Source organism: Eurypyga helias, unplaced genomic scaffold (genome assembly GCF_000690775.1).
Source record: "Eurypyga helias isolate BGI_N326 unplaced genomic scaffold, ASM69077v1 scaffold2451, whole genome shotgun sequence".
Classification (NCBI taxonomy): domain Eukaryota; kingdom Metazoa; phylum Chordata; class Aves; order Eurypygiformes; family Eurypygidae; genus Eurypyga; species Eurypyga helias.
This window is the reverse complement of record NW_010232571.1, coordinates 407-25148: the sequence shown is the minus strand read 5'-3', so window position 1 is coordinate 25148 and position 24742 is coordinate 407. Positions and strand designations below refer to the sequence as shown.

The 24742-nt window shown below is 40.9% G+C and overlaps 1 protein-coding gene across 1 annotated transcript in view; it reads left to right on the top strand.

Annotated features, from left to right (window-relative positions):
- The window catches only part of TBC1D4 (TBC1 domain family, member 4), a 49395-nt gene extending 25432 nt beyond the window's left edge, over positions 1–23963 (top strand). The window contains exons 11-20 of the mRNA XM_010161420.1: positions 899–1048; positions 6448–6608; positions 7525–7734; positions 9235–9237; positions 11365–11523; positions 13158–13316; positions 14156–14400; positions 17325–17484; positions 20996–21165; positions 23728–23963. Of these exons, the coding sequence (XP_010159722.1) occupies positions 899–1048; positions 6448–6608; positions 7525–7734; positions 9235–9237; positions 11365–11523; positions 13158–13316; positions 14156–14400; positions 17325–17484; positions 20996–21165; positions 23728–23925 (1615 nt within the window). The 3' untranslated portion in view covers positions 23926–23963. The remainder of the gene's footprint in view (positions 1–898; positions 1049–6447; positions 6609–7524; positions 7735–9234; positions 9238–11364; positions 11524–13157; positions 13317–14155; positions 14401–17324; positions 17485–20995; positions 21166–23727) is intronic.
- The last annotated feature ends 779 nt before the right edge of the window (positions 23964–24742 follow it).

Here is a 24742-nt window from a genome sequence, read left to right as displayed (position 1 = left end):
AGGGAAAGGCAAAAAAGATTTTTCTATTGAAGATAAAGGAAGGGATGAAGGTTAAGAAACTAGCCTTGAAACAGCTTTGTTACACTGTGTTTCTGAAGAGATAAATATGTTTTTTTTACTGAGAGAAACTTTGGTTGTGTGGGTTTTTTTTTTTCCACTGACCAATTTGTGTGCAAACAGGAAACCCTGACAGTTCAAACTGAGGGACTTGCTGACTTCACTTCTTTGTAATAACTTTTAAGAAGTCACTGATTAAGTGGCATCATCAGCAGCTTTTCAGTCAAAACAATTTGTAACAACTTGGTTCTGGGCTGGGGTTTCTCCTTGTCCCCTGTTGAGGATTACTAAAAAATGAAGTAAAAGAAACTGAATTAATTTTTTATGTCATGTGCGTCCCCCCGTCCCCCTTCCCAACTTGTTGCTATTATTAAGTAATGATTAACTCTGTAGGACGACTTTCTATCTTGATTTAAACACTTCACAGTAATTTATCCAAGAATATTGCATTTAAAAAATCTCTGCTTTCTAATGTGTTGTAGCAATGCATGTTATTTACAAGAGCAAGAGATTGGAAGCAGGTTTCTAAGGATATTTCCTGAACATTTCAGAGATTCTTCTTCTGAATTTTCTTTGAGAATAAAAAAGGCTAAAGAAATAAGGTGGTTTACTTGTTTCAATGTCATGGAAGTGTTTCTTAAAAGAAATTGGGTGTAACAGCAAAATCAGAATCATCAGGGAAACTGCCCAGTAGTACACTTGGTACATTTTATCTTCTGGGAAACTTAAGTTACTGTAAACCAAAACGAGATGCTTGGCCAATATCTTTAATCTGGATGTTTTGTTGTTGTATCTGAATTCATGCTGACCCATCTGCTATGTTCTCTTGTTACCTGCACAGCCCTATTGTTGGGGTTCGGCGTGCTCTCAGTGAGAGTGAATCTGCGTCACCTGGTCTCCCCTCCTCTGTCTCTGCCCCTTCTTTCCTGAAAAGCTTTTACCAGGGCTCAGGAAGGTTGCTCCAGCACTCAGAAAGTGACCTCTCCAGGAGGTGAGAGCGTTGTCTCCTGCCTAGTTCTTCAGTGCCACCAGCTTAACAAGAGGATTCCTAGTGCAGTTCTCTCACACCCTGCCTTGTGCTCCTGCGTTTCTAACAGACTTCCTAAGTACCTGATGCAAATGGGCAAGCAGGCTCTTTTGGCCAAAAAGGCCTGTTAAAAAATAAGGGCTTGTCTGCTGACATCTACTAGCTGAGACCTGTTTCTGTCGGGGTGTTGCAGATCTGTTGCGTTGGTTTGTCACTTGAAATGCAGTGGGTTTTTTAGGAGTGTCACGCCAATTTAATGCTTTCTTTGCTGCGTACACACCAGCATGTGTTGCTGTGATCACTGGCATGTGAAAATAAAAGAGCAGTGTGAAGAGAGTGCAGTACTAATGTGAGATGCTTGTGCATGAGGAAGGGGAAACGCCAAGTTCGCTGGGTCATACTAGCTGTGAGATGTTTAGAGAGAATCGGAAAATAACTTGCTATTGAAAAGGAGTGGGGAAGAAGCAAAGATACAAGAACAACTCTCTGACGTCGGTGTGAAAGACTGAGTATCTGAGTGGAAGTCACACTTCTTTTTATTGTAAGAATAATTGGCTCTTTGGGAGGGTGCTTGAGGAAACTGCGTATGGGTTACTTTTCTGAAGTAGGCCTGTAGTGAATAAGGTGGAGCGGAGCCATAGTTTTGAACTTCATGATGGTTTTTTGCCAGTTGATGGCCGTTCTATTTCTGTTCTTTCCATGACAATTTCCTTTTTCCTTCATCAGTCTGTCCTTCACACTACTTGTGTTTCTGGTACTCCTCATCTCTGACTGTGGCTCCCCCCTAATTGTTCCCAACAGAAACCTGTGGAGTTGTAGAATCACAGAATGGTTTGGGTTGGAAGGGACCTTAAAGATTATCTAGTTCCATGATGCTTTTGTGACTGTTTCTACCAGGAAAAATAACAGTAGATTGCATTCTTACCCAAAACAAGTGTTGATGAGATCTGAATTCTGGGTGTGTTAGGGCTCTAATGCGTGGGGATTTCAGTTGTGTGAGATGGGTGTGGAAGTTTTTCGGGGTGCCTGAAGAAATTATTTCACCTTGTGGAGTGCAGTTTCAATAAACACAGAGTAGTTTGTCATCTCCATTTTGGGGTAGATTGTAAGAAATTACATAAACACACAAACTGATGTGAGAGGCAGTTGACCTGAAGGTGTCTTTAAGGTACAGCTTGGGTTAGTCATCTTTAGTAATACATAGGTTAGAATAAATACAAAGTATGTATCATCTCCTTATGCACAGTGTATCCTACCTTGATTTCGCTGACAGTTAAAGTTTCTCTTTCTGGCCTCTAATCTGTACTTGGTGTACAGCATGCAGCCAGAAAGGAAAGGCAGTCTAGAAAGGGAGCAAAGAATGTTTCCTCACTTCATGACAGACAGACAAGCCCTAGCCTAACATCAAATCTGAAGGTGTGAAACAATACCCTACGGAGTAAAAGCAGGAAGAAGTCAGAGGAAAATGGTAGTGTCTCCAACAACTAGATGAGTTAACTCAATTACATATTCCCTGCCTTGAAACAGGAGTTGTACAGTGTGCAGTTGCTAGACTTTACCATCTCTCATACCTAAACTCGATTATCTGGCTTCCCTATTGTTCATATTTCCAAGAAATCAGATTGCTTCAGGTTTTCATGTAGCTGTGGATTTTAACAGGCAGGCAGGTAGGTGCTCTGCTCAGACTGGCCAGCAACACCTCCTACATTTTCTTCAAACAGGGTGGGGGTAAAGAAAAAGTACATATGTGACCATCAGCTATCGGCTCCCTGCAGAATGAAGAGGTTTATTAATGTGAGCAGAGAAACTAAGAGCCCCAAAAGAACAACAACAACAACTTCATAAATGGCATTCATTCATTGCTACTGAAAAGCAGAGCAGGGTTTTCCCTGCCTCCCAACCTGGGGAAACAGAGACTTTCACAACTTTCCTGTCATTTGAACCTCAAACATTCATGGCAAAAATTCTTAAGAATTCTTAAGAAAAGACCCTGTTCTGACAACACATCATCTTAAACATCTACATGGGAAACATGTTGCAAGGTCAACTAGCAGAAATAGTCCAGTCATTAATTCAAGTTTTTAATGACATTTTCCATTTTTAAGAAAAAGTTGCTACCTCAGACTCAGGAAATTTATCCCTGCTCTATAAACTATGGATTATAGAGCCTAGACACTGGGGCAAGGCAGAAGATGAATATTTCTTGGGTTATACATTGACATAGCCACCAAGAAGAAGAAAACACAACTACTTTCTACAAGTTCCTGTCCCGCAACCTGCCAACAACTGAGCAAGTTGAAATGCGCCTGAGACCATGTGCTGCAAATTAAGGGATGGCAGTATATCAAATCTTAACTATCTGCAGAAGAGATATTTAAGAACTGAACTGCAAACTAGGACATGACTGCAAGAACTGATTTATTTTTTAAAAAAAAACTTTACTTTTATTATTTTTTAAAATTGCAACTACATTATGGTACAGCTTCTACATCAGAATATTTCAGCTTGGTAAAACAGACATATGAAAGGGCACAGCCAAATAATTCAGTAGAGAAATTCCACAAAATGGATAATTTCCAGTTTACTGTACTTACTCTTCCTATTTTAATCACTTAACATACCTCGTGTGCAGCTCTGGAAAATAGTAACAGTGTGATACTCCATATAAAGACAAATCCATCACAGTTCAGTTTGAAGAGTAATGGCTCTCCTTAAGGCTACTTAGCCTGTGCTTCTGACCCAACACAGAAACCAAAATGCATTCATCAGCTCGTATGCAATAAAAAGTGAAAAGCTATGAATTCAGTAAAATGCCTCAAATATTTCAGTCTGTACTTTCATTCTTAAGCTGTTACAAGGGATAACCCTGGTACCCCAGAGTACAGAGGACTGATCATCTAAGCTTTTTATCTCGGGTAACTGCAACTCAGTTTCACCACAGCATCATCCTGTTCACTGTGCTGTCAGACTTGTTCAGATTACAAACCTGCATATTGCTTGCTTTCAATTATCCAGATCTCTTCCCAAAACTGTTTTTTAAAATGCTCCCAAAGGCTGATATTAAAAAAAAAAAGAACCATAAAGCTACCCCATTTCTTGTGAACTCTTTACACAATACTTACCTTATTTTGCACTTGAGTCCATGCAAGCCAACTGACTCAAGAATAAATACTGTTGCTGCTCGTGCCAAGGTTTGCATTTTTCCTCAGTTTGCTTTCATTTCAGCTTTTCTTGATTGCTCTAAGTAGCAAGTGAATCAGCTTGACCTACTTTCCAATTTGGAGGTTGAGATGGTACAAAATCCCCCAGATGAAGCACAGAAAGACAGCTGGTGTTTTCACAGGTGCCTTTGCGTTCCATTGAATATGGCCAGGTGTGTGCATGAGATTTTCAGAAGTTCTCCTCTAATTACTCATCAGACAGCTCTTTGAAAGAGGAGGTGATTAATGTTAGTTGCTGAAAATGGCAGGGCAGTTTTGGGAGAGAGGGTCTAACAACAAAAATACAGGTCCTCGGAACTGTATAATTTGCACGCTTCGTGAGGTAGCAGATGTGACTAATCGATCCCACTGTACACTCTGAGACTGAAGTGGTGTAAACAACTTTGTTCCATACCCTAAAATAGCCACCTTCTTATTCTGACTTCCCTGTAAATTTTACCGCTGTAAATTGAACAGTATTTTTAGGACTATCAGCACGTTTAGGGGCACCGTAGCTGGACGTAGATTTTTGTACATAGCAGTAAAAGGAATTTTTCATTCCCTTGTTACATAGCTTAAGTAAACCATGGAATAACTTCGTTTTTGTGTTCTAACCTGTGATATGTAAGACCCAAAACAGTGAGAAGTAGTTTTGTTAGTTATTTATAGAAACATGAGTTATAAAGATTCATATATCTGAAATCAATACCTTATTTCCAAGAGTTGTTGAACTGAAATACCTTTGGAAAACAGCAGCTCTAGATTCAAACCCAGTTTTGCAGTCTGTGTTTAGCTAGCATAAGAGATGGTTACCCCACCACCAAAGACTGTGTAAGAGTTAGCCGCGGGTTATTGTCACAGGTTTTTCTGTTGCTGTTTTGGTTAGTGCAACAAGAGGCTCTGCCGAGACCACCACTAATGGTGTGACCCATCGGGAACTGAGGCACTGGAGAATCTAAATTGGGAGTAGCAAATAATTCGGACTCTCTCTTATCCAGGGCTCCCAGCCTTGTTAGAGGAGAGCAGGGGTAGTGCTGGGCAGGTGAACCTGAAGACACAATTATTTCTCTGCGAGGATATGGAAGCAGGGGCTGATACCTGTGCATGATAGTGAGTCCGGTTTGCTCACTGCAGCTTACAGATGTCAGGGAGCCGTTGTCGATCATTAGCCCAGGGACACCTTTGATCACCAAAAAGGCCAATTCTAGCTTGGTGGATTATCATTCAGCACAGAGTATTGGATGTGAAAAGTGCTGATCTAGACTGATGTAGACTGGTATAGCTGGAACTTCAGTAAGAAGTAGTCTGCCGCCCATGAAGATCTCTCCTTCTGTGTAAGCCAGATGTGGGGAGACCCACTGTAGCTGGCAAACTGCGATCATCTGCAACTAGCTTACCACTGCAAACATAGTGAACACTTAACCTGCTGGGCTTTCCTTTCATCTGTCCCTTTTTAGGGATGGTAGCGTGGAAATTCTTGATGGGATGAGGCTTGAGTGAAGGTCAGCTGCGGATGATGGCTCAGGGCCTTGCAGGCCAGGGCCTACCCGTGCTTTACATCAGGCCTCACCACTCTCACTGTGAAGAACTTCCTCCTGATATCCAATCTAAATCTCATCTCTGTGCAAGTGCAGTGTCCACTTTTGAAGCATGGGAAGAGCCTGCAGGAGAAGGCCCAGAACATTGCCTCCAATTACTCACCTGTGAGCTCATCGTGCCATTTCAAATGGCACTAAATGGAGCACTGTACTCTGCTAAAGCAATGTCTGCTTTTAGGGGTATTACATCAGATTACCCTTGTTAGACTAATCTACGGCAAAGGAAAGCCTATTGCTCTGTTAGAGGCTAAATGTTACCACGTTTTTCTCTTAGCTTTTCAGATAGGTTCCCTTTTATTCTGAGCTTCCAGCTGAACACTTTATGAATGCTATGGATTCCTTCTGGTGATACATAGTGCAAACTTCACAGCACTGCGTTACAAGAAAATTGGGCACTAATGTATTCAAGGTGAAGCTCAAGCACAGCATGCTTTGCCTTCTAAAGCTTCCCAGCAAATGCTTCTGCAGGTTTGGTTGCACATTAGAATTAATAAAGTTTTGGGGTTTTTTTTTATCCTTCAAAGATGGCTGACTGATTACACCATCTGCTTTTTCTTTCCTTCAGTGATGGGGAGGGAAAGAAAAGAACATCAACTGTCTGCAGCAGTGAATCTCTAAATGCTGTGGGTGCCACGCTCACACCTCGCCGCATCTCCTGGCGGCGGCGAATATTCCTGCAGGTAGCTTCACCTATGAATAAATCTCCTTCCAAGATGCAGCATCCAGGTCTGTGTGTGCTTTTAAAGAAAATAAACAAGCAGTTGTTACTGAATAGTTATTACTATAGTGAACTGCAACATATGAAAATATAAAAGGGAGAAGGGAGTCAGCTTGATAGAATATTCTTGCTAGAACCTCACTGGAGATCAGTCGTGCTCAGTTGGCTTTAGGTCTTTGTTGCTTTGAACAGAGGATTCTGTCATCAGAATCAAATAAATTGCTATCTGGCTGCACTGGTAGCAAGGAAATGAAGAACTGTCTCTTGCTGACACAGATACCCTCTTTAAGAGCACATTTTTACTTTAGCCTGCTTACATAATAATAGTGTTTGCAGAAAATTGTAATTTTTCTGCCTTGTCCTTGTACTGCATATAGCACCTGTTAAGTGTGTTAATCATTCTTATAGCTTTAGGTCATTTAAGGTAGAAACCTCTGAAATACCTGAAATCCTGCTATGTTGATATAGTCCTGTTGGCAGAATTCACAATTGTAGGTAAATGGCAAATTCTGTATGTAGTGACCATCAAGTCCTATAGCACTGCCTATATATGCACCTTAGCAGATGGAAAAAGCTGCTTTTATTATAGAGCCTGTGGTAAATCACAGCAGTAAACAAGCTCAGCTGTAAAGGAGACATGAATGATAAATGCCTCTTTGCAACTCTAGAGGGAGAGAGCAGTGGAAATGATTGAAATACTGGGTGACCCTTTATTTAGCTATATTTAATTTAAATAAAATGTTATTTAATTTAAATAAAACACTTTAACAGTTTTCTACTTTTGAACTGCATTTTCTCTATCTTTGCAATCAGCTCTTCACTGCTGAATGTGGAAGACAGCTATTTTTGTTCTGCTGTGACTGAGATTTTTGGGATGTGTCGAACAATCTGAGTTTCCTGTAATAGCTTTCTGATTCTTTGCAGATGGTCATGATGGAAGTGAATTGTTACCATTATCCCCTCTTGCTCCACCCTTGGAGGAGGACCCTCTTGTTCTAGTATTGCAAAATGAGGATGGTCCAGATAAAACTGGAGAGAGGAAAAACTCAGAAGAACTACAAAGTCTGTGGAGAAAAGCCATCCATCAACAAATTTTGTTACTTCGAATGGAAAAAGAAAACCAGAAGCTGGAAGGTTAGCTATTTAGAAAATACCCCTAAAAACTATTACAAGTACTGCTGCCTGAAGCTGAAAACTGTGTACTGGTATTGGGTCCCTCAAACAGAGCTGTGGTTCTGTAGCTTTTTGGTTAACAATGCTAGTAAGAAATGTGTTCGCCCAGTCCTATCACAGTCTGCTATGTTCTCTGTCCACCTGCCAACTCTTAACAGGTCACCTTAGTTAAAGAAGAAAGTGATAACTTTTCCCTTTTTAGTGCGTGTTAGACAAAGGTTGCTACAGTCTGTGTTCTAGGTGATGAAGTCTAGGAATTCTGATTTGGAGTCAGGAGAGCAGATGCTGTGTGAACACTTAGGAATGGTAAATCTTACCTTCTGTGTCTCGTTTCAGTCCTTTGCATCACATGACATTTCTGTCCAGGCTTTCTGTCCTTCATTAACCACATCATAGTGGTAATTTATAAATATTTGAACCCAAATGTGATTTTTGAGCAACTGGCTCTTGAGGTACGTCAAAAAGTTCTTTTTTCAGAAGATGAGCACTGTACACTGAAAGTTGAGGTCTGTTACTGAGGGATCTGAAGTTGGCCATGCTGACTTGTCAGCTGCCTGAGCTACTGCCTGAGGTATTTTATTATGACTGGTCAGGATTTGCACAAGTAAAACACAGGATGCAGTGTCAATCCTGGCATAGAGAAGTTCTTCAGTATAATAGACTAGTAGCTATTGGTGCAAGTTGAAAATTTCAAATGTCCTCTCTGCAGCTGCTGCTCTCATCTTCTCCTGTATGGTGTATAACCTCACTATATGGCAGTCTGATTCTTCAAACAAAGGATAAAGATCTTGTTAAGATCGATTAACTCTTTTTCCTTCCTTAGTGCTACTTACTGAGAAGGCAGGAGGAGGAGAGATAAACAGCAGGACAGAAGTCTTTCCATGTCCCTGAAGTATACAACTCGGAATGTGTTTCCTACACATTTGGCATGTTTCTCTGTGCGCCCTCTCAACAGCTTGTCTCCCTGCTGACACACACTACCTTCTGTGAAAACTCCTAGATTCATAGGGAACATCTGCAGAGAAGTCTGTTTTAACTTCAGCCAAAATCTTAGATTGTTGTTTTAGCAAATGGTCAGTCTGCTGTTGTGGGGTGGAGAAGCTGGACATCCACTGTAGTGATTAAGTTCATGTTACTCCTTCTGGTAATATCAGCTGCTGAGGGACAAACTCTTTTCTGTACCCTCCCTGCATGGGTCAAGGTACTGAAAACTGTTTAATTGGTCCAGATCCTTAAGACTTGGTTGGAGGTTATTTCCATTCTGTAACTGATACTTACTAAGAAGTAAGTTCTGCCTGCCTCAGCATTCATGGTGAAAACAGGAGTGGTTAGCAGTGGAGACTCCAAACTAGCACCCATCTGCCAGCCCACATACTGGTTTGTGCTCCAAGTAGCATGTCGCTATTCTTGTATGCAGGTTCGTAAATACTGAAACTGGTACTCTGGCTAGCTAGAATCCAGAGGGTGAAAAGTGAACTATCTGAATGCCTGTCTCTAGGATTCTTTCTTGTAGGCTGCTGTAACACGGGCCATATCATGGACAAGGCTATATGCAGAGTCATAGAATCATAGACTATGTGTAGAACTGATATATTCCAAATCAGTGGTGGTTTTGGGCAATGGTTGGCATCCTAGCCTACAATTAAATGTGGATCTCGGGAATGGCAAATGTAATAACAGAAATGAGGCCATTTCTCTACTTGAAGCCAGGTTCCTAACTATGAATTTGTTCAGCTGTGTATGCCTGGTTTAAGACTGGAATTGCTATGGAATAGTTTTCAGTGGTTTTCTGTTAATGTTTTGTTGATTTTTATTTGCAAAATATTAATAGAACCTCTTTTCCTGTTCTTTTTGCTGTCGAGGAGACTTGAATACTATTAGCTCTTTGTTTTACAGAAGGTAAGTTCTGTGACTTGCACAAACTCGCTTTTTTTTTTTTCCTGAGCAAAAAAAAGCTACTTTTCCCAGTAGGTCACCTAGAAATAGAAGAACTGCAAAAGGTAGCAGGTCACCTAGCAATGATTAGGAAAGATGTTAACAAGGATGATTGCGGGCAGCCCAGGTTGGCATAGGAGGTAGGGCAAGTACAATCAACAGCCAAGGTTGCTGGCTTTGAGTAGGGTTAACTGCAGAGCCAGAGCACCGTTCAGTGAACGATAACCCATGCGCTTAATTCCGAAGTCTGTTGAAATACGTTACTGTTGTCTTAAGTCTGTTGCACACTGCTTATGTGAATGAGCATTCTCAAATGAAGTCGTACAAAGAATAGCGTAGGTTTTATAATTGCCCTGATTGGACTGCAAATTCTTGTGGTGAGATCATGTTTTTGTGGAAGTGTACTGCACCTTGCCTAATAGTTCCTACTGCAAGGCTCCCCGTAGTCTTGAATAGGTATGGTCTCACTGGTGTCACATACAGATCAGTTGACACCTATGCTTATGGATTGATCCAATATTGGCTGTATCCCAAGTGTGCTGATCAGGCGAAGGAACTGATTGTATTGTTTTGCAGGTTGTATAATAACGTAGTGAGAGTTTGCTTTCTCCTGGAGATGGTGGCGGGGAGGTGGGTACATCTGTCAGAGGAAGGAGTCTTCTGCAAGGAGCAAGTGCTGCACGCAGATAAAGGCAAATTTGGGATAAACTCAAATGCAGCTTTCAGAGGTCATGCTGTGAAATGTACAATTCAGTCCTAACTAAACCTGTTCCTTTAAAATAAGACACATTCAGGTCTTGGTTCCATTTTCTTACACCAGTAGCATGAGGAATTGGAGTGTTTTTCTGCAGGCATATCATGTATAATGAAATAGCCACAATACATTTCTCAGTGATCGAAATGAAAGCTGCTCCTCCATGAAATTCCAGACTAACTCTGCAGCTTTCTTTCAGAAACAGTGAGTCCTCTGAAAATAAGTATCTTGTGCGACGTTGTCCTATACAGCAAACCCTTAAAGTATGCAGCAACATGAGTTCTGTGCTTCAGCACAAATGTGCCTTTCTGAACATGGTTCATGTTGGTTCATTCTCTTTACTGCTAGTCAGCGTGATGATGTCAGGTAGCAGTGCCAAGAGCTCTTATGACTCTCTTAAGGGACATGTTAAAACTGAGACATGTGTGGCAGACAAGTTTAAAAGACTTGCCTAGCTTGTTTACCTAAATCTCTAACATAAACATTCATATGTTTGGATTTTCCATACTAAGACAATTGTAATGCTCAATATAAACAAGAGAAAAATGAGTGAAGGTGTTTTTGCAGTTGAAAGAAGCAGCAGATGTGGTGACGTTGACTGTGTTGAGCGGGCTTTTCTATTTGACCCAAGCCTTAAAAACTGTTTTCATGTGCTTCAGGTATTACTAATGTTCACGGCCTAGTCATAGGAGTTAAATTGTTACCTGCAGCATCTGGTGACAAAAGACCGGCCCCATCTCAGCTATTAACTGATGAATTGTAGAAGGTGTATATATCCCTCCCTGCTCAGGTTATCAGATAGATGTATCTAACTTGAACGGGTTTTGCATATGTAACGCCTCTTATAATTTTTCTGATGCTCTGGTTTACCGTGTACTCTTCCTTTGTGTTCTGTGCTCTAGCAAGCAGAGATGAGCTCCAATCAAGAAAAGTTAAACTGGACTATGAAGAAGTTGGTACATGTCAGAAAGACGCCATAAATGTGTGGGATAAGAAGTTACTGAACTGCAGAGCCAAAATCCGATGTGACATGGAAGATATTCATTCCACTTTGAAAGAAGGTATTTATGTAGGATGGCTTTTAACTGTGAAGTCTGAAGATTTTTTTTTTTTGGTTGCCTTTTGATACTGAAGGAAATCTGCCAGCAGTACACTTTTTCCAGTAGCACAAAATCATGAAAAAAATTGCCTTCTTTTTGCAAATGCACCCACTTCCTGCTGCCAAACAGAAAACAGATTCTGCTCTGTCCACAGCTTACAGTGTCAGCAATGCAGAAAAGTCTGTAGTCATACTCCTGAAAATAGCATCTTGTGCCCATGTATTATTACATCGAACGTGGAACTTGGGGTTCTGCAGCTAACACTGTGACCTTCTGGTTTCTGCGCTGTGGCTCCTATCCAATTGACACTAAGTTTCACATGCTCTGATTTTACTTACTGAGAACTCAGGACCATAACATCTGTTGTGGAGCAGTGGAGTGTGCCCAAAACACAACCAAGTATCACAACAAGAAGTTGGTATCACAGCCAAGTTTCAGAGAGTCAGAAAGACCACATCTTGTGGCGTCTGGACTACGGTCTTTTAGTATTTTGTTTCCTCGAGTAAAATGCTGGGGGTTTTAGCTTGAAGTAGGTCTTCCTGTGGCCTAGCTGTAGGCCCGCAGGGGAACCAGAGGACCTTGTTAATATAATGCAGATAGATAGTCAGATTGCACCACTGTGATAATCTCATGTCTGTATTACAGATGCTGAAAAACAATATTTTGGTGTACTCCCTCTGTGGTACAGAAAGGAAATTTAAATTCCTACTAAAGAAAATCATAGTAGCAATAAAGCAGTTCCTGTTAGTGACCTGCAGAAGACTGGCAGCAAACATCTTTCCTTGCTGCCCTGTCATCTGCTGGTGGACTGTAGTTCAGACTTGGGAACAAAGATAATGGGTTTTATAATTTGTATTCTTATTAAATAATTATTTGCCTGGAAAGTTTTAGCTAAATTGACAATTTATTTTGACTTTCAAAGGTTGATTTAGAGAGTTGGGGGGGTGATATGTGTGAAAGTCTGAAAGTAGTATTTTAATTTAGTTTACCCTTACACAGATGCTTGGCTGACTTGAGAGAAATGTTGTCTTTCAATATCAGTGGTTCTGTGTCCTTCCTTTGGTATGCAGCATTAATGCTTTTAGGTTTGAACTGAGTATTTTGTAATATGTTCATGTTTGTCCAAGCCTATGGACTGACATGAGCCCCTTTTGGGAAGGGGAAGAGAAGGGGCACCTCCCAGTATTTTACACCTCTGAATTTAGCTCAGCCTTTCTAAACAGGACAGTCTGCATTCTGTGTGTGTCGTGCATCTTTTCCTGTTGGAGGCTAACAGCTCAGAGGTGGCAAAACAAGTGATACCTGAACCTCAGTTGGCCAACGTACTGCTCAGTGTAATTACCCTAAGTTTGTGGTTAATGTTTAGTTTGTGGGAGTGAATTGTGGCCACTGAGGGAATACACTGCAGAGTGTGCAACTTCTGAAGCTGGCTAACTGTAAGGGATTCTCCAGAGTTGTTCAGACAAGATTATGACAAACAAAGATTATGACAAACAAAGGTTATGACAGGCAAGATTATGACAAAGTAAATACTTGTCTTGTAGCATTAAAATATGACCCTGCTTAGGCCTCTTGTTTTTTTGTCTGACCTGCAGGTGTACCAAAAAGTCGTCGGGGGGAAATTTGGCAGTTTTTGGCTGTGCAACATCGAGTCAGACACAGACTGCCGAACAAGCAGCAGCCTCCTGACATCTCTTACAAAGAACTTCTGAAACAACTGACCGCTCAACAGCACGCCATCCTTGTAGATCTAGGTACGTCTGTTTGTAGCTGGGAGATTATTCTGACTCGTTTCATGTGTCTGAGTAGAAACATACCATTCTTAATGGAAGCTGTTGCTGGAGATAGATGCTGCTATATCAGCACCACTTCCTATGTTGTCAGGATACATTCTGAGTCTGCTACTCAGTGTCCTCTAAGCTAATGATCATAGAATCATAGCATGGTTTGGGTTGGAAGGGACCTTAAGGATCATCTAGTTCCAACCCCCCTGCCATGGGCAGGGACACCTTGCACTGGACCAGGTTGCTTAAAGCCTCATCCAGCCTGGCCTTGAACACTTCCAGGGATGGGGCATCCACAGCTTCTCTGGGCAACCTGTTCCCGTGCCTCACCACCCTCTCCATGAAGAATTTCTTCCTGATATCTAATCTAAACCTCCCCACTTTCAATTTAAACCCATTCCCCCTTGTCCTGTCACTACAGGCCCTTGTAAAAAGTCCCCCCCAGCTTCCTTGTAGCCCCTTCAGGTACTGGAAGGTTCTGTAAGGTCTCCCCGGAGCCTCCTCTTAGGTTATGATTTCTTAGGTTATGCTGTTTGTATTTATGCTCTTCTGCATCTGTTAGAAAAATCAAGTAGTCGCTTCTGCAAGTTCTGTGCAGACAAGAATATGAAATGAGCCCAATGGATACAGTCTAAAATCAGTGGTAAATTATGGATTGATCTGACTAAAATAAACTTGGATATGAAAGCAAAGAGAAGAGGTCTCTGGGAAATGAGAAGTGCTCATTGTCAAATGGATCTGTGGGTTGTGGGGTTTTTTTTCTCTTTTTAATGAGAAGAATTTAATATCAACTACTCTCTTTACATCAGGACGGACATTCCCTACGCATCCTTACTTTTCTGCCCACCTGGGAGCAGGGCAGCTATCACTCTTTAATCTCCTGAAAGCATACTCTTTGCTGGACAAAGAAGTGGGTTATTGTCAAGGTATAAGCTTTGTAGCTGGGGTGCTGCTTCTACATATGAGTGAGGAACAGGCCTTTGAAATGCTGAAATTCCTCATGTATGACCTCGGCTTCCGTAAACAGTACAGGCCAGACATGATGTCACTACAGGTAAGTCAGTCCTTCTCCTAAAGCAAACCAGAGTTTTAAATGAGAGTTGAGTTCTTAGAGGTTTCTCATGTTCTCCAAAGTCTTACAAAGCTTCTTGTGATGTTTTAGAGGTTGTGAGGTGCATGGAAATGTTAATGTCAAACCCCTCTGACTGAATTTGCAAACAGAGAAGTTCAAAACTTGCAGACTTTTCCTGTCACACATCACCATCATCTGTTTGGAAACTCTGCTTTCTCTGCTATTTTGCTCTTCCTTTTCTATTCCTCACTTCTCTCTCTTCCTTATGCCAAAAAAAGTATGCATACATCTGTAGAGGTCGAGATTAAAAATAAATTTGATTTTGTTTTTCTTCAGTCCATAAGCACTTGGATGTAGATTTTTCTCTTGTAACTCCAAGTCAAACCGCTAGTGACATCCAGTGGCCAGTCAGTGAACTCCACAGGCCCTTGTACTTGCAGCTGCTCTGCTTCACCTTTCTTCTCTCATGGTCCTCTACCCCATCACCCTCAACACAGAGCAAACAGATGAATTTTTAATCATTTAGTTTTCTTATGAAACGATGCATGCTCTGCAATATTAGTCTCCTAACAGATAGCTATAGATGCAAAAAGTGCTGCTATACAGCCTGTAAAAGGTTGCAAAGCAAAGTGGTTAAAGGCTGCTTGGGAAGGAGACAGAACCTTTCAGATCTGTATACGCTTCAGGGTTTCAGGATTGAGAAACCTTTAACCTTGAGAAGTAACTGTCCACAGACTTAAATAACTGCATGCTATAAGGCCCTAATATTATAACAGATTGTACCACTGCTGAGTTAAAGCTTGTAATCCACAGCGGAGAAAGAGAAAACTAAGAGGCAGATAGAAAAGTCTATTTTTTTTTTCCACGCTCTCTTCATAGTAAACACTTATAATTAAGTAAAAACTTAGAGGGAGTTTCAGTCCACTTTTCATGACCAGTCACTTTAGATGTTTATTTGGCAAATGAACAACAGAACAGATTGTAGTTAAAGAAACTGTATGTGCCTATTCTACAAATCATAGACTGGGGGTTGGAAGAGGTGTTAAAGACCATCCAGTTCCAACCCCCCTGCCATGGGCAGGGACACCTTCCACTAGACCAGGTTGCTCAAAGCCTCATCCAGCCTGGCCTTGAACACAGAGGAGTGTTTTACTGTGGATGTAAGTACACTATAATAATTTTGTTGTGATGAGTTAAGGGTGAGCAGCCATAAAGAATATTGTTCTGCTTCTTCCCTGTCCCACCCTGCCCCCACCCCCCATATATTTTGAACCAGTGGTGTTCAAAGTGTGATAAATCTATTGTTGTGGGATTTTTTTTTTTCCCCTAGAAAATGCTCTCTTAGTATTTGTTATACTGCAGTTGCAGACATTCAGTAACATCTGATGGTTTGAGAGCATTTAGATATGCAAGATTTCACCTTTTGTTTTAAATGAGTCTGAAACTTTCATTGTCAGAAAGTCTTGGGGAAGAACACTTCTTAAGTTTGAGAAGGTTTACCGCTTGTAGCACTGTTCACCCTTTAAATGAAATGACCTCTCTTTCCCCACAGTTTGCTCCTAGGCAGCAAAGTACACGTTTTGTCTGCTCAAGACAAACTAGGCTATTGAAGGTGACTTAGAGGGTCCCACTGAAGCCTAACCTCTGCTTTGTTTTTTCATGGGAGTAGAGCACTTGCAAATTCGTTTGCATTTACAGTACTGAATCACAAGTAAGCTCATCTGCAGAATTAGCTTCTGTCCTGTAGAAGAAAAATGTTGGATGTTCCTTTAGGATAATGAAAACTTATTTGACATATATTTTTAATTTTTGTCTGGAAAAAGTAGTAATCTAGATCTTTATCTCATAGTGAACTCATCTAATCAGTTTACTGCCTCTGTGGTACTATTCTAATTTCTAATTTCTAATCTTTGGCAATTAAAGCAAGGACTCAAATGCGTGCACGAGTTTAGCTAATTTGCCTAAATGAGATGTGATCTGTCTGCTTGTGGACGCTGCTGACTGACAGATAGTTTCAGGTGAAGTCAGTTTTTGGTCAGGACGAATCATGACCACTAAAAGTGGGAAAGCAGCTGGATCAAATAAGCCATTTTCTTATTGAGGAATGGATTCACCTTAAGCATAAGGCACTGTTGACAGCAAAATTGGACCTGACAGCTAATCAAGATATGTCTTACTGTGGAATATAAACTATCTAAATCTCAAGAAAATCATTTGCCACAGAGTGATATTTTTAGCGATGAAAACCAACTTTTAACTGCTTTGCTTTGCAACCTTTTACAGGTTGCATATGCCACTTTTTGCATCAGTATCTTAGATTTCTCTGGACCACTTGTGTGTGGGTTGTGTGCTGGCAAATATGTATGTGGTATACACCTCTTCTGACCCACTGTATCTAACGTACTCTGTGGGTACAGAGGCTGTCTGAAGCGATGATTGTAGCATAGGAATGTTGTAAAAATATGGCCAAGATTCAAAGAGGGAAATCTGAAATGGGTAAATTTATACAGAAATTGTTCAGCTCTGTAATGGAGATTTTTGGCATCTGGGAAGAGGTATTTCTGCTTTCATTGCTGCAAGACTGAAGGTTCAGGTTTGTAGATAAAATTAGGTGAATACATTCTCTTCTTACCTTAAGCCTGTGAATCTGAAATGATACTTCATTAATAATAAGGTTCAAATTGTTCTTTGTTATTGACTTCAGTGTTGGTTTTAATTAATTAAGGGTGGGTTGTTTATGTGCGAGAAGATATCACTCGAGGCCCTAGGCAACAATTAAGCTTCATTGTACAGTGCCACCTGTACTGGAGTTAATTTCCCTTGAGTGAAATGTGAATTGCTTGGAAAACTGAGTAAAGCTGAACTTTTTCTGCTTCTTTCCCCTCCAACCCCCTCATGCACTGTAGATTCAGATGTATCAGCTCTCAAGGCTTCTTCATGATTATCACAGAGACCTGTATAATCATCTTGAAGAAAATGAAATCAGTCCCAGTCTTTATGCTGCACCGTGGTTTCTTACACTGTTCGCATCACAGTTTCCATTAGGATTTGTAGCCAGAGTATTTGGTAAGAAAGTTGATTCTATTGCAATAATAAACAGAACAATGTCGTCCATTGTGTTTTGAAACTCTTCGGGGGTAGTTTTGTACATATCGGGGACACTTGGGGTGACTGTTGTGGGTGGCACATAGCAACGCTCTTCATGGTGGGATGTCATCTCCTTTTCAAAGAGGAAAACTGAGATGTATTCTTTGAAACGTCAGACTTGAGCAATTAAGCATGTCTGCTGTTATTAGCTCAGAGAAATCTGAAGTGTGGACAGCAGGAAGTTTATTGGTGCCAATGTATTTTATGCATTAAGCATTCAGTTTATGTCTATAGAAATTTCATCTTATTGAACTTAAAATGGGAAAAAGAGAATGCATTGGTTTTCATTGGGTTTTTTTTATATTTTTGAATAACTGATTCTAAAGTGCTTTCTAATAAAAATTGGAGTAAACGTGGACTTAAAGCCTCATTCAGGTATTCATGTAAATATTGAACAGTTTCCTATTCTTGGTATGCCTCATACCATTTAGGTGGGTTTTTTTTTTTCATTATATGCTCCTCTTCATATAACATCTAGCACAGAAGCTTAAACGTTGGTTGTTCCATGTAGTGTTTACAGTATCAGCATGTCAAGTTACTTGCTTTTGTATTCCTTTTATATCAAGAAGAGCTGCCAGTTTAATCAAATTTCTAGCAATGCAGCTTGCCTTTTTTCCCTCTAGTAATGCAGCTTGCCTCTTTCAATTTATTTATTAATGTAAAACTCACTGCGCTTAGATATGCACCAAGGAGTTAGGAGCAAGTGTCATGTACTTTCTCTTAAATCAGATTTTTTTTTTCCCCATTTAATTTTTCTGGTTTAATACGGCACCTTTTGTATTTTCTTAAGAAATTCAACCTGACTTTTGTCTCATGTTTTATTAAATGTGTTAGGTTTTTAATTTGTTTGCTGTGGTGGTTTGGGGGGTAAGAAGGGTTTTGTTGGTTGATTTTGGTTTTTAATTTTTTTTTTACCTTACGATTTCTCCATTTCAGTGGTGGGGGTTTTTTTCCTTTTACAGCAAGCTTTTTTGACTGCTGTTTGGTTGAACAAATGGCTGCTGTAGCTATTTTTCAGTGGTATTCATGTGAATGGTACATCTTTTTCCCAGTGGGATTATTGAATTCCAGGACACTTAAGCATTTTGAGTTTCGGTTTGTTGTTTTGGTTTTTTCTTTTTTCCTTTTTGTTTTGTTTTCCAGGGCTAAAGAGTGTTTTGTTGTGTGGGTTTTTTGTTTGTTTTGGTTTGGTTTTGGTTTGGTTTTTTTTCTTCAGTAGGCTTTGAATTAGGAAAACAAATTTTTTAAGGGTGGACGGGGTCAGTGTTCATTTCTCTGTAAATAAGCTGAGCAAGGCATGTTCCCATTTTAAAGTTCAAAAGTCACTATGTTGTTTTACTTCCTAATGCTTTGGATTCCTTCATCTTCAGTATCTTGTGGACCACTGCCACATACCAAGAAGAGATGGTTAACGTCTGCCCATCACAAGTTATATACTTGTATTTATGCAGCTGGAATGTGCATCATAGACTTGAGAAGGGAGACTTTAAGGAGCTGTGTATGGGATGGCTGCTTCACCAGTGTCCTGGTGCTACCCTGTGATACTGGGTTAGGGCCAGGGTGACCACTTAGTACCAGGGTCAGAAGTTGAGTTTGTTCAGTTGCGTAGCCTTGGCCTTGTTGGTGTGACAGAGCCAACAGCACAGGAGGATCATTTGAACTGCTCATGTGCTGCATTCACCTCCGTAACGAGAAGTCCATCACTGCTACCAAGACTAAGTTTTTAGTAACTGCAATCAAATTTTCAGTTTCTGTCTGTGTCTATTGACTTAGTAAAGCCTCTGACACGGTTTCCCACAGCATTCTCCTGGAGAAACTGGCTGCTTATGTCCTGGATGAGCAGGCTCTTCACTGGATAAAAAGCTGGCTGGATGACCAGGTCCAAAGAGTTGTGAATAGTGTTAAATCCAGTTGGAGGGCGGTCACAAGTGGCATTCCCCAGGGATCAGTACTGGGTCCAGTTCTGTTTCGTATTTTTGTCAGTGATCTGGATGAGGGGGGCCGAGTGCACCCTCAGTAAGTTTGCAGACAACACCAAGCTGGGCAGGAGTGTTGATCTGCCTGAGGGTAGGAAAGCTTTTCAGAGGGATCTGGACAGGCTGGATCCATGATCTGAGACCAACTGTATGAGATTCAACAAGGCCAACTGCAGGGTCCTGCACTTGGGTCACAACACCCCCTGCAGTGCTACAGCCTTGGGGACAAGTGTCTGGAAAGCTGTCCATTGAAAAAGGACCTGGGAATGTTGGTTGACAGCCAGCTGAATATGAGCCAGCAGTGTGCCCAGGTGGCCAAGAAGGCCAACAGCATCCTGGCCTGTATCAGGAACAGTGTGGCCAGCAGGACTAGGGAAGTGACTGTTCCCCTCTACTGGGCACTGGTGAGGCTGCATCTTGAATCCCGTGTTCAGTTTTGGGCCACTCACTACATGAAAGACACTGAGGTGCTCGAACATGTCCAGAGAAGGGCAACGGAGCTGGGGAAGGGTCTGGAGCACAAGTCCTGTGAGGAGCAGCTGAGAGAACTGGGGTTGTTTAGCCTGGAGAAGAGGAGGCTCAGAGGAGATCTTATTGCTCTCTACAACTACCTGAAAGGAGGTTGCAGAGAGGTGGGGGTTGGTCTCTTCTCCTAAGTGACAGGACAAGAGGAAATGGCCTCAAGTTGTACCAGGGGAGATTTAGATTGGATATTAGGAAAAATTTCACCAGAAGGGTTGTTAAGCATTGGAACAGACTGCCCACGGAGGTGGTGGAGTCACTGTCCCTAGAGGTATTTAAGACGTGGATGAGGTGCTTAGGGACATGGTTTAGTGGTGGACTTGGCAGTGTTAGGGTAAGGGTTGGACTTGATGATCTAAAGGGTCTTTTCCAACCTAAATGATTCTATGGCTTCTGCAGAGCTCGGACCTTCCCCTCACATCCATGTAATTGTACCTCAAAGTAAGGATTTGGGACATAAATTATAGCCTATGTGATCACTACTATGGATTTTGTAAAATAATATGATTGGTTATGGTATCTATATGATTGTTTTTTAAGGTCTAGCTTCTTCCTATAGAAAACAGTAGAATATCAGTATGTTGTGTTGTGATCCACTTCCCAATTGCTTTTCAGTCATAGATGCACTTAGTTAGCAGTTAGTTAACAGTCTGTAGTCTACAGTAGACAGCAATGAAATGATTGTTGCAGATAACCGTCACAAAATAGCAAGCATGAGATATTTTATTTAATGTTCTCTTATATCTGTAAGATGACAGAAAATGCTTTTATATGCTTTAACCTCATGTTGAAATAAGACAGATTGCACTTCTGAACTGATAGATCTGCAGTATGATTGATTAAAAAAAAAAAACATCCCAGCAAAATCTATCTGTTTATCTAATGGCCTTATCTCTCATTTTCAAGATATTTTAATGATTTTTCTTTTCCAGACATTATTTTTCTTCAAGGAACGGAAGTCATATTTAAAGTAGCACTGAGCCTACTTAGCAGTCAAGAAACATCTGTAATGGGATGTGAGAGTTTTGAGAACATTGTTGACTTTCTTAAAACCACTATTCCAGATATGACTCAGCCTCAGATGGAAAAAATTATTACCCAGGTAAGGTTGTTTTTCTCTTTACTTTTTCCCCCCCAGTTTAGTTTACTTTAAAAGAATCATGCCTAAAGTCTATGGAAATGTCTTCTCAGTATGTTTCTTGTGGTTTGAAATGCAAAGGAGTCCTCTTCCCAGTAACTTGTATAGAAATAGGATATGAGCTAATTTCAGTGGGTTTTGAACTTCAATTTTAGCAAGACTTTCATTTGCTACCTCAAGTTTTAGTACAAAGGTTCTTTTGTGCCCCAGCTATTGGGAAAACATGACTTTGCTTATAAATCTCACATCACTGTCAGGAGGGTAAAAGTAGCCTATTTTCCACACCTAAGCCCAGCTGTTGCTCCCCACTAGTGGGTGAGCAATCCAACAGTTTGTGACAGAAGCACAACTTGGCATGGTGGGAAGAGGCAGCATCACAGCAACTTCTCCTCCTGATCCTTCAAACTTCTGGCTGCACAGGGCCAGGTACCCCCTTAAGCACTTTTCTTACACCTCTGACTTAAAATCCTACAAGTTGAGAGTTTGGCAAGGCCCTGTTTTCATGATCTGTATTAAAATCAGGGGCAAGCAAACTTTTGCTGTTCAGTTATGGGGTGGCTGTCTTTCTGGGGTTCACTTTTAGGGTGCCCTATTGCAACTTCCCCTTCTCACCTCAACCCTGTCTTTGGAGGGATCACATCTGGCAGGTGTTTGGTGCCAGAGGTAAAAACTCCTCAGTATTGATCTCTGCCTTTTTTGGGTGAAGGAAAGGAGGACTGGAGCAATGTCATTTCATCAGTATCATTGCAACCTCGTGGCAAAAGGTGAGACTAGAAGAGAAATAAAAATTACTGAAGCTGATATAGGAAAAGCTTCTTGTGAAATACTGTAAGTGGCTGGGTTCTCCATCTCTATGCATCATCTTTGTCTGCATCAAAACTGCAAACTGAGAATGAGCCTCAGCCTAATACCTTCACTGTGAGCCTGTGAGCAGCTTTCCCCCTTCGGGTGGCAGTTTGGAGGTAACAGGAGAGCTCTAGAAAACTATCTCCCTGTGCAGGAGTGTAGTCAACACCAGTGTGTTTCTGTGGCTTGGTTAACGCTTGAAGGTTTCAGCTGTCAGTTAAGAATTAATTTTTAGACGATATTTAAATTTTCATTTCCTCGTTGCACTGATTGTGATTGCCACGCTAAACCTGTGTCAGGCACTTTAGTGTCTGTTTTCACAACTCACTGATTCTGGAAGAGATAGAGGTGGTAGTTCATTGTTTTTGATACTATCAGAAATTGTCCACTTTGTCCTGTGGATTGCAGATCAGTCATGCTGTGGTGAGCATGGTAGAAGTGGCTTTGTACAAGGCCAGGTCTGATTCTGTAAAGAACGGGTTCTGTTGCCCGAGCGGAGGTGGATTCCTCTTAGCTCTGAGAGGAAGGTCCCCTGCTTGCCTGTGATGTGATCTCATGCTGAGCAGCCTTCTGGATCTGCATTCACATATAGACTACCTATATCATATTGCTCCTGCCTAGGCTGGCTGCAGGTGGAGTTTTTTGGCTGTCAGCATTGTAATTCCCAGGATCGTTCTCTTACAGTGGGTTATGAAATAAATATGTAGATGTTATGCAGGACTATAATACACAGATGAAGAATCGACTGAGTGGCTTCATAGAGGAAAATAGCACTTGCCCAGCTTGAACACCATATGTAATTTCAAGTTTTACCTCATTTGAATTACCTGAAGATGTGTATATAATGCAGATCTTGTTTTACTGGGGGATCCATGTGTGTCTTCTGTTGGTGTAATGTTTGTGATCTCTCGAACAAAGAACAGAATTAGCATCACTGCAGGCATCCAACCTTCCTAAGCTAAGCTATTTGGTAACTTTCAGAAGCTGAGAGGCCGTGACTAGGTGTATAAACAGCTAAGTGTTGTATGGTCCCATCACTGTTAGATGTTCCATAGACTTCACTGTGCTTTGTCACCAAAGCATCCCAGTAACAAAACAGTGTATCTTCACGCAGAGACAGAGCTCAGGGAAACTGTAACCATGAAGAGTTTTTCTACAGAAGTCTATAAATGGGCACTTGAGTCAAGGGATCCAGTTTTGAGGGTTGACTTGCGTCAATAAATAACCCAGTTTTGACTACTGGGTTATTTTTCCTCATTACGTGATCCTGCTTCCACCAAAAGCTGGTGAGACTTGAATTTAAAAATTTATTCTTCAACTTCTTAATATTCCTGAGAAAGCGATGATAAGACTTTGTCATATTATAAAATTCCTGGATTAAATAGGACTTTTGTGCTGATACATCTGATCAAGAGATGAGCAAGAGATCTGAGCAAGAGATGGCATTTGGTAATTCTAAAAGTGATGACCCAGTTTAGTCTGAAGTTATGGTGTATTATGGCTGCAATCAGAACTGCAGGTGCTAAAATGCTCTTACTGTATACTTCCCCTTAAAGTACTATTTTGAGAGGAACAGGAAAAAACGTTATGTAAATGAAGCAGAGTTGCCTCTTAGCCACACATTCATGTGGAGTATGTGCTCTGTATTGTAGTTAAAAATTGTTTTCTCTCTCACGGCAGGTGTTTGAGATGGATATATCAAAACAGCTCCATGCCTACGAAGTAGAGTACCATGTTCTTCAGGATGAACTGCAGGAAAATGTGAATTCCTGTGATGAAGGTGAACCCCTGGAGAAGCTGGAGAGAGCGAACAGTCACCTGAAGAGACAAAACATGGATTTGTTGGAGAAGCTACAGGTAAAGGACTTAAGACTATAAACTCAGGGAGAGGTCATTTCTGTGAATCAGCCAGTAGAAGACTAAGCATCTTTTTTTAAATGTACATGAGAAGTCTCCTAACTGCAAGACCTTATGCAGCTGAGCAATTCTCTTAATTACAGTGATTACTTCTGCTAGACATATTTTTAACTCCTTTGCCATTTCTTGCACTCTTTCTCAAAATCTCTACCCTTCTCCTCCCATAAAATCTGTTGGCAGATTTTGTGTATCTTGCTGAAAAACATGTTCTCTGTCCCTTCATCTCTTCGCTTCCCTATTGGAAAGTTTTAAGAAATAATCTATGGTGCAGTAGGCTTGCTTTCTCCAGACCTTTGTAGGCTGTATCGTTCTGTTTCCTTCTGCTGAAGCTCATAGTCCTGCTTTTGAAAGGTGGTCTCTCCTAGCAGACTTGAATACCAGCTAAGTGCCCACCAGATTTACCCAATAAATTCATTCTTTGGAAGTCTTCTCTTCATCTTTCAGTATTCACCCTTTCTCCCATAGCCTGGCCAAGAGTTGTTTTAGGTTTCAGTATGTATTGTCTTGCATTTTCCTGAAATACAATCTCTTCTTTTTGCATCACATGGCTGTTTCTTCTTATATTTGTAAATTTGAACAGGCATTGGGAAGAGCTCAGAGAGCACCTTCAGCTCTGAAACCTGAAAACAGAAGCAGGGATAAAAGGGAAGATCAAGTCCTCGTTGTTTTTTGTGTTTATGGGCTAAGGGTTCTGTGCTGTGTTCTTTTGATAGTGAAAACAGGGATCACTTTCTGTTTTATTGTTACTATTTTTGCTATCTATCTATCTATCTATCTA